Source organism: Lipotes vexillifer, unplaced genomic scaffold, assembly GCF_000442215.2.
Source record: "Lipotes vexillifer unplaced genomic scaffold, Lipotes_vexillifer_v1.1 scaffold382, whole genome shotgun sequence".
NCBI lineage: Eukaryota > Metazoa > Chordata > Mammalia > Artiodactyla > Lipotidae > Lipotes > Lipotes vexillifer.
The window spans coordinates 4,433,784-4,443,815 of NW_006780611.1; the positions used below are offsets into that span (position 1 = coordinate 4,433,784).

The window sequence follows — 10,032 nt, forward strand, 5'->3', positions numbered from 1 at the left end:
GAATGCGAGTAATAAAAATACCCACCCCGGGCTGCTGTGAGAACCAAATTAGTTAATTCTACGTGAAGCGGGTAAAACGATGCCCGTGAGTATTGGCGATTGCACCAGCTGAACCTAGAGTCTAATACGCAGGCTTTCTTCCCTGTATCTACAGCACCAGAGCTGCTCTAGAAATAGTCTGAGTTGAGTTGGATGGACACTAATGCTCCTCATAGAAATACAGGAAGGGGTTTAATCAAGTTTTGTGTACGGTGGAAAAATTAAGTTCAACGGTACTTCTGGACCAAAGAGTGCCTTTTTTTTTTTAACAGATGGGACTCTTCAAGGTTACTGCCCTTTATAGGTAAACGATTCAGAGGGAAAGAAGGTGCCTTTTTCATTATCGACTTCTTGTATTAAATTGTGCGAAATAATCTTCTGTGAGATGATTTGTACAGATTTCCTTCATATATTTTTTCCTGATAATAAAACAAGGAGAAAACGAAATCAGCAAATGCCTGACTTCCTAAACATTCTACTGTTTAATTGGTGTGTTAACCCCAGGATACAGAGTGCATTCCAGCCCTACGAGCTAAAGGGGGAGGAAGGGGGCATTTCGTCACTGCTGATTAGTTTAGCGACCTGCGCACGTGAAATGTGGGGATATCTTAGAATTCCATGACTGTTAAGACATTTGCTCATCCCATTTGATTTCTGTGAGATTCTCTCTTAATTCTCCTTATTTAGGCCCCCAAACAGACATTGGAAAAAATACTGGTGGATTCCCCTCCGAGTTCAAGCCAGAGCTTGACGAATAGATAGATAAATAAGTAAATAAATAATGGGTTGTGGTTTTTTTAGTGACAAATTCACCTACTGATCTGCATTTGACATTTTCTGTAGCTGGAACTCTGAACTACTCCTGGGGCCTTTCTGAAATGGGGAAGAGGCTCCAGACTTGTTCTGGGCAGCCCAGGAACTCCTTCCTCTCCCCGGAGAGCCCTCCCTGCAGTGGGCAGCTGGCACTGTCCTCCCCCACGCCTGAGCCATGCAGCCTCCTCCCGGAAGCCCACCCGGTGCGCTCCCCTGGGACTCCTGGTGCCCCCCGTGTACTCCATCACCAGCACCCGTGTCCGAGCCTGCTGGGGTCCGCCAGTGCCCAGGTGAGGACCGTCCAAGGAGGGGTGTTTACAGGTTGAGAGCACAAAGGAATCTCAATCCCTGGTCTCTATGGGGACCGACGGTTTCCTCGCACTTGATTTCTGGCTTCTTAGCTCTGAGTCCTTCCCCTTCTCTTTACCAGGAGGCTATGCTATAGCCCCAACCACTGCTGCTACAGGGCCTCTGGTGAAATACACCCCAAGGGTCCCGAGCCCTTGGGCGGGAAGGAATCAGGGAGGGACAGCCAGGGGTCCAGGAAAGGACGGTGCCTGCTCTATGGGCCCTGCACGGCCAGCGCCTACACCCGCTTTCCCCGAGCCTGATTCCCTCGATGATGCCCCCAATTCCCACCCACCCCCCTTGACCCTAACCTGATCCCAGCCCCCTCTGCCTGCCCTCCCCACTCGTACCCCCATCTCCCCGCTCCCGCCCAGGCCCCCGCCTGGCACTGACTGCGAAAGCTGCTCCTTGGCCAGGCCGAGGTTGTTGCAGTCCAGGGCTCTGCGCAGGTCATGCTGTTGGCGCTGCTGCTGTCGCTCAAGCAGCAAGGCGGCACGAGCCCGCTGGACCCTCTGCCTGTCCCAATCCATGTCTCGCTGGAGCCTCTGGAGAGAGGAGAGGTGACTCACCACCGCCTGTCCCCAGCAGAAGAGCCCCAGGGGATTGTCTCTAGGAGCCGGCCTTTCATTTTACAGATGGAGAAACTGAGGCCCAGAAGGGGGCAGGTAGGTGAGCAACGTCATGTCGGAAATCAGAGGACCCCCCCCACACACACACCTGTCATCATGCTGGTGGCCCAGCTGATTCCCCCTCTTGGGAGGCCTTGGCTGGTCCTCTGAGCCTGAAGGGACAGCAGAGTCTCAGTTCCAACAGTGGTTCCCAGCCCAGGGCCCCATAAGCAGGGCCCACGGGTGTCAGGTCCTCTGCATCTGGGATGCTACCAGTGGGCAGTGGCACCACCTGGCTGGACACTGGGGTCCTCTGGTCACTTCTAGAATGTGCTGATGCCACAGCCCCACCCCAGGACAATGGCTCAGGATCTTGGGGGTGAATTTCTCTGTGCCCTTTACAGCACAGTTCCTTGAAAGTATTGTCTGCACTTGCTGTCTCCTTGCCCTCCTGCCTGTTCTCTCTCCAGCCCATTAGATAGGCTGCCCAGTGCTGGGTCCTGCATCCAGTCGGCAGCCCAGAAGTGGCGTTTGACCCAGGGGTTCCCACGCTCCCTCTGAATTCACCACTGCTTACATCCCTCCTACCTCTCTGGCTGCTCCTTTTCAGGCCGCTTTGCTCTTTATAAACGATGGGGGTGGGAGGGGAGGGTCCCTCTGTCTACACTCACTCCCTTTGTGATCTCCAGGTTCGCTGCTTTAAATACTCTCAGTGCAGTGATGACTTCCTGTTTATGTCTACAGCCCAGATCTCATTCTGAGCCCCAGACTCTATATCCAGCTGCCTGCTGGGCTTTACTTGGAAGTTGTGTCAGAAAATATAACTTGTCCACCAGTAGCCGTTTTTCCTTCTTTCTTAATAAAAGAATCACCAGCACTTCACTGCCTGGAATAAATACTACATTTCTTCTCTATAGTTTGGGGCAACCTAGTGACTGAGTTGTCCAACGAAATGGAAATGGAAATGTCTTGTAAGTGGAAACTTCTAGAGAGTGTCCTTAGCGTTCTTACCCCCTCCTTCTTCCTGCCAGCTGGAATATGCATATGCTGACTGGAGCTCAAGCAGCCATCTTGCACTAAGAGGTGGGAACCAGGTGATGAGGATGGCAGAATTTTAGTCAATGGTCGTGGAGCTGCCATACCAGCCCTGGGCTGTTTTCTTAAGGATTTAGTCTACATGCAAGAGATAAAGTTCTATTTTCTTTAAGATGGTGTTATTTGGGATTTTCAGCTGAATCCTAGCAGACATAGATATCTAAAGAACATTGCACACAACATATCCAAAATTGCGCTTGTGATTTCCATTCTCCCATGAACTTCCCTCCTGGACTTGTTCCTCCCACCGTCTTTCCATCTCTGTAAGTGCCAACTCCTTCCTCCTCGTTGGTCAGGCCAGGATATCTGCAGTAATCCTTAACTCCTCTGTCTCTCATAGGCCATGCCAAACCCTTCAGCCAATTCTGTTGGTTCTAACTTCCAAATACATCCAGAATCCGACCACTTCTCAGCACCACTGCTGCCAGCGCCCTGGCCTCAGCCAGCACCATCTCTGACCTCGACCATCAGCCTCCCCAGTGATCTCTCTCCTTCCCGCCTTATCCCCCTAAGTCCACCCTCAACACAGCGGCGGGAGGGATCCTGTTAACTGTGAGATCCTGTCTCTCCTCTGCTCAGAACCCGCCAGAGCTCCCCATTTCGGTCACAAAAAAGGCAAAGTCTTCCCCAGTGGCCTGCCAGGCCCTCAACCCTCTGCCTCTTGGACCTCACCCCACCCTCTCCCCTCCCTCCACTCCAGCCACCAGACGCCTCCTTCTCTGAACAGGTCAAGATGGCCCTTCCTCAAGGCCTTTGCCCTTGCTCTTCACCCCGCCTGATCGTCCTTTCCGCAGACACGTGCAAGCCTCCCTCCCCACCTTCAGCCCTTTGTTCCAGAGCCATTGGTCCCCTGATGACCCTCCTCACGCCCAGCAATCTCAGCCCCTTCCCCAGTCTCCTGCCCTCCCTAGCGCTTGTCCTCTCACTAGAACACAGACTCCTTGAGGGCAGCTTCTAGGGCCGAGCATGACAGTGGCTATAACTAGATGCTTGAGGAAGGTGGCAGGGAGCACAGGGCCCCGTCTGAGGGCTTGGGGGGGCCAGGCACCAGCTTCTCCTGTACTTGCTGTTTCTGAACCAGGCGGATGTGCTCCAGCTGCTCCCGGCTCATGCCCTTCCAGCGGTCAGGGACCACGCGATGGGGCCCGAAGGAGCTGGCTGCCTGCTGGGGGTTCTCCGAGAGCAGGTCCCCACGCAGCAGGTTGGAGATCTCGGCCAGGTTGTCTTCTTGGTCTTGTTTTTTCTCTTGAATTTTCTTTTCCGCTGACTCCAAGGCCTGCTCAGGGCAAGATATTAAGGGAGATGCTCTGAGTGACCCCGGTGGGACTGAGGCACAGGCTGACGAGTCTCACTTGGGGCCCTTGAAGGAAGAATGTGCTCAAGGGCACCGGGGATGGGGGGAGGTGTAGACTTGTCAGGCATGGATTTGGGGAGGCTCTTCAGACCCCCAGCTGCCTGGGAGATGCTGGGTGAGTGGACTGGGCTCAGGGAATCACTACCTGTTGGTCGTGTGCATAACTGCTGCACGTCTTTGTCTGCAGTGATTTGCCAAAGCAGGGAGCTGCCTCCCCCTGTTAGGCTGCCATCTCCCCTGGGCTTAGCCTCACCCACCCCAAGACAGGGCTGTGTACCACTCTGTGTGGTCCTGGTCACCCTTGGACGGTGGCGGGCCACAAAGAACAGCCAACCAAGTGATGCACAGCAGTGGTGATTTCTAAAAGGTGCTCCCACTGCCCGCAACCTCAGCCCCAGGGACAAATAAATTCCTGGCCAAATCCCTATTCACATGAGGATGATGGGTGGAGGGAAGGGGCCCTGGCTGTGACCTGGAGCAAGTCACCTCCCCTCTCTGGGCTGCAGTTATTTCTCCGTAAAGTCAGGAGACGGATTAAGAGACATTTGTCAGTGTTACCAGTTCTCTTTAGTAATGAATGGACAGGGAGCTTTTTGAGGTGCCCACACACAGCAGGTGCTCTCAAGGTCGTCAGCTGAACTATGTTATGTAAGCCCACGCTTTGCAGCTGGACAGGCTGGGATTTGAATACTGGACTTGCGGTATTTGGAAGTCCAGTATTTGAATCTGCCAAAGCAACTCAGATTAGTACCTAGGCATCCCAAAGAAAGTCAGTTCCCCACTCTGAGCCCGTTTCTTTATCAATTAAATTGGGTTAATCACGCCCCTCTGAAAGGGTTGTTGAACACAGTGACTAATAAGAGCAGCCGATTGTTGCAGGGATTAAAAAGAATTGCCGAGCTTCCCTGGTGGCGCAGTGGTTGAGAGTCCGCCTGCCGATGCAGGGGACGCGGGTTCGTGCCCCGGTCCGGGAAGATCCCACGTGCCACAGAGCGGCTGGGCCCGTGAGCCCGGGCCTCTGAGCCTGCGCATCCGGAGCCTGTGCTCCGCAACGGGAGAGGCCACAACAGTGAGAGGCCCGCGTACCGCAAAAAAAAAAAAAAAAAAAAAAAAAGAATTGCTATCATTGATGAGCCAAGGAGGCCGGGGCACGCCGGGGAGGTGGCTGTGTGTTTGTCTTCCCCTCCAGACAGAGCCTGGGGTATACACCTGGTTCTTGTTGAATTCTTTCACAGCTGCACAAACCGCCTTTCTGTTGGTGCTTTCCAGATTCTGTAAATGCTTGGCTGTTTCGTCAAACTGCAGCCTTGTCTTCAGGTAGAGATCCTCTGAAAGGAAGCAAAACGCAATCAAACCTTGCGTGCCTGCCCAGAGATCCTTCCGAGATGTGCAGAGCACCCTGCGGAGTAACTGTTTCTCATCACGGCCCCCTCCAAAGAAAGGGGGTGCATCGGAAGGCTGTGGGAGATTGACATGAGTCAATTCAAGTAAAGCTCTTAGATGGGTGCCTGGCAGTGTTAGCAATCACCACTGTGGCCTGGTAATGTCTCCTGTGGATTGGTAATGTCTGCCGTGGAACCAGGGGAGAGGGGTTTAGAGGGCAGCATCGCAGGAGGTAAGGTCAGACTTGTTGGTCCTTGAAATAAATTTGGTTTTTATTGAGTAAAATGAGAAGCTATTGGTTTTGAGCAAAGGATCCAGCTTAACTTTTAATGGGATCATTCTGGCTGCTGGGTTGAGAAAAGACTATAGAGAGACTAGGGCAGAAGCAAGGAGACCAGTTAGAGGTTATTGCAATGATCCAGTTGGGAGATGCTGGCTGCTTAGTCCAGAGTGGTAGTGGAGGACATGGTGAAGGTGGTTGGAATTTGGGATGACTTGCTGCTGGACTACGTGTGGCATTTGAGGGAAAGGAAGGAGTCAAGATGACTTGGGTTTGGGCCTGGGCAACTAGAGGAACAGAGCTCCCATTGATGGAGGTGGACGGCCAGGTTCAGGGGGTGATCAGAGTTTCTTACTGGACACGAACTGATATAGGCTGGACCTATGTCTTGCCCACACCCTAAGGGCCGGGACCGATGCTGAGTTACCCTGAACTCCAGCATCGCACTGGGGCCCGAACAGAGCACAAGCTCAGAAGGTGTTTCCTGCGTGATGAGCAGGTGGCTGAAGATGTTTAAATCCTGGAACCCGGGTTCTCATGTTTCTTTCTTTGGCCACGTGGCCAAAGTAGCATATTAGTGAGACTTAAAAGACAAAACGAAACAAGAAAAAAAAAGGGGGGCGGGAATTGATTTGTTGAAGAAAGTACTGAGACCCATTTGTCTTTTTTGTTCCATTACCTGCGCATTTTTGGTTGGCGCGGGCAACCTTCCATTCCCTTTGCTGTTGCAAGGACCATTCCCTGTTTTGTTCCTCTTGGAATTTCTTCCTCTGATAGAAGTTTAAATCCTCTCCCATGAATTTCTGCATTCCTGATATTGTATTCCAAGCATCATTATCTGACTGCCGGGCTGGAAGATCTTTCTTAAGGGCTAGGGGGTTGGAGAGGTCAAATTCACGGCGAGTTTCTGGCTTCTGAAAGCTCTGTTGGAAATCATTGATAGCTTTACAGAGATTTTTCCTCTCTCTCCTTTCCCGGTCTTCTGATATGCATGCGATCTTGTCATTTTGCCTCATTTCAGCAGCTAGAAGAGATACAGCATGTACATCAGCTTAAGATTCAGAGGAAAGACATAAATTTGAATCTGAGGCAGGAGATAGATGGGTCCCAAGCTAGGCATTTACAACTGGCCTCCCGTGTACATTTCATGGAGCAGGAAAAAGTGAGCTTTGGGCCAGACACTGACAACTAGTCTCCTGTTTGCATTAGGACGTAGATGGGCTCCAGGTTAGACATTTAAAATCAGCCTCCTGTTTGCTCTCCGAAATGGAAGTAACAACAGAAACAAGGTAAATAGCCAGGCTTTGTCTCCTGAGGACGCCTGAAGATAACAGTCGTGGCAGGAACAGAGAGGGGCTAACCCTTGTTTGGGTAAAGGATCAAAAGGTCACATATTTCCCATCCTTGGGGCAAGGGAGACATTGCACATGCGCAGAAAGGCTCCTTGGGGGTCAAAAAAGGAGGGGGCATGACTCCATGACAGGTGATGCTAAGGCCGTCCCATAGGCCTCTGGGCTGAAATACCACCTTGCAAAAAAATTTGCACACACATGCTCAGGAGGGTCCTAGGGCAGGTCACGCGTGGAAAAAGAAGCCAGGTAATTGGCCAAAGGTAAACAGACCTGGAAGAACTGCCCTATATGAATGACTTCACCACCTCTTTACTGGGCCCCTCCTCATTAGGGGGGACACCCACACTCTATCTCTCCCTGTGTGCATCTCTGCCCTGCTTCTGTCTTAACTAAGCAAAATGTTTCTCTGTATGCTCTCCCACTTGTTGTGCTGTGTCTCTAATAATAAACTTTGTACCTGTTTTTACAGTTTTTGCCTCCGTGAGAAATGCATTTTTCACTGGGGTCAAGATCCAGGGGGTGTGGTGACTAGGATTCCTGCTTTTCATCCAAGCTCCCCAGGTTCAATTCCAGGGCAGGGAATTAAGATCTTGCTTCACACCACCACTTACTGCTGCCTCTCCAAGATCAAATCCACTTAAAAAATGATTTTTAGTGATTCTAAAAGTAATCCAACCTTCCAAAAACTTAACACAACCATTAAAGGATTAGTATTCTGAATATTTAAGAAGCACCTACAAATCAACTTAAAAAAAAAAACAATAAACAGCCTAACCAAAAAGGAGGCCAAGGAGAGGAAAAGGCAAATCAATATAAAGAAACCTGAATGATCAATAAACTTGTGAAAAGATCATCAACCTTACAAGACGGGAAACATCCAATGAATTGGAGAAAGATTTCAAATGCAAATAATAGCAGGTATTAGTAAGGATGTGGGGAAACAAAGATTTCTCATTTACTGCTTGTGGGAGTGTAACTTGGTACACTTTTATAACTTTGGAAAGCAATTTGCCAACATCCCATAAAACTGAAAACATACATATACTATGACCTATCAGTTCCATTTCTAGGTACGCCAGGGACATGAACATTGGGACATAATGCAGGACAGTCATTAACATTGTTTGCAATTATTTTAAAAAACTGGAAAAAATCTAAATCAGCCACCAGTAGAGGAATAAAGAAATTGTGGTTAAAATTCATATGACAAAATATCATAAAGCAATTAAAATGAATATTCTGTATGTAGATCACCTATAAATTCCAAAAATAGACTGTTGAGTCTTTTAAATGTCGCAAAAGGATACATTCAATATAACATCATTTATGTAAAATTTTAAAACACACGCACAAATTTTATATTGTCATGGATGTACATACCTAAATAGTACCAGTACAGAAACATGCATGGGAATGATCACACCTCGGAGAAGGGAAGAAAAGAAAATGGTAAGGTTGGGGAGGGCTTTAGCTATGTCTGTATAACATTTAATTTTCAAAAAGCATTCTTAAGATATCTAAAGCCAGTCTGGCAGAATGTTTGTATCTTGTCTGGTGGTGGGTATGTATATGTCTGTCACGTCATTTTTGTACGTTTCAATTACTTTTTAAAAAACAAATTTCATTGAAGTCTAGTTGACTTACAATGTTGTGTTAGCCTCTGCTATATAGCAAAGTGATTCAGTTATACGTACATATATTGTTTTTCATATTCTTTTCCATTATGGTTTATCACAGGTTTGAATTACTTTAAGCTAGAATTTTAAAAGGTAAAAGGGGGCTTCCCTGGTGGCGCTAGTGGTTGAGAATCTGCCTGCTAATGCAGGGCACACGGGTTCGAGCCCTGGTCTGGGAAGATCCCACATGCTGCGGAGCAGCTGGGCCCGTGCGCCACAACTACTGAGCCTGTGCGTCTGGAGCCTGTGCTCCGCAACAAGAGAGGCTGCGACAGTGAGAGGCACGTGCACCGCGATGAAGAGTGGCCCTCGCTCACCGCAACTGGAGAAAGCCCTTGCACAGAAACGAGGACCCAACAGAGCCAAAAATAAATAAATAAATAAATAAATAAAAGATAAAAGGTTTAGAAAATATGAAACAGTATAAAGAAGAAAATCAATTTCACTCATCATGCCATCACTCCAACTTTACCACTGTTGACATTTTGGTATATTTCCTTTCTGTCTTTTTCTAAGCATATTTTTACGTATTTTAAAACATATATATTTATATATGTATTTAAACTTAATTGATAACCCACTGTATATACAATTTTGTACCCTGCTTTTTTCTATTTAAAAAATCCTTACAGTGCTTTAAAAGAAATTGCTAGACATGATGGGGGAAAAGGAATACTATTTGAGTATTTGATCTAAGAGCCGGAACACTATTATTTGAACCATATCTGGTTCTGAGTCAGCTCCGGGGTATGAGCTCAGGAGTGTGTGTTGTCTACTGTAAACAGCTGTCCCTGGTAGAAGGTCTTGAACTTTTTGGCAGAATATGTGTGTGTTTAAAGTTTTTCATACCCAGTTTTTTAAGAAAACAGAGAAAAACATACGTTTATCCTCACAATATATTTCCTACAGCTCACATAGAATTCAATAGCTGTTTTTCTTTTAAGTGAGGAAGCATCAGTGCATTAAGTTAATTGAGCACAAGAAATTGTGAAGTTTTAAAAGGAGGAAGAGCATGAAAATTGCAAGTTTTTACGTATGTGAGGAAATGTGAACTGGGGTCTAAAGGCACACAGCCCTGAACCGC

General features: G+C 48.4%; 1 protein-coding gene across 3 annotated transcripts in view; it reads right to left on the reverse strand.

Annotated features, from left to right (window-relative positions):
- Nucleotides 1–276: 276 nt before the first annotated feature.
- RIBC2 (RIB43A domain with coiled-coils 2) overlaps nt 277–10,032 on the reverse strand; it is a 10,953-nt gene continuing 1,197 nt past the window's right edge. Inside the window, exons 2-9 of one of the 3 annotated variants that reach the window (XM_007453916.1) lie at nt 6,600–6,944; nt 5,467–5,585; nt 3,952–4,179; nt 3,581–3,583; nt 2,861–2,865; nt 2,711–2,719; nt 1,594–1,743; nt 324–458 (exon numbers count right to left, since the gene is read on the reverse strand). In XM_007453916.1, the coding sequence (XP_007453978.1) occupies nt 380–458; nt 1,594–1,743; nt 2,711–2,719; nt 2,861–2,865; nt 3,581–3,583; nt 3,952–4,179; nt 5,467–5,585; nt 6,600–6,936 (930 nt within the window). In that variant the 5' untranslated portion in view covers nt 6,937–6,944 and the 3' untranslated portion in view covers nt 324–379. Of the gene's footprint in view, nt 459–1,593; nt 1,746–2,710; nt 2,720–2,860; nt 2,866–3,125; nt 3,138–3,226; nt 3,231–3,580; nt 3,584–3,951; nt 4,180–5,466; nt 5,586–6,599; nt 6,945–10,032 lie in introns of all 3 variants that reach the window. The other 2 variants (XM_007453915.1, XM_007453914.1) reach the window with 2 other exon arrangements.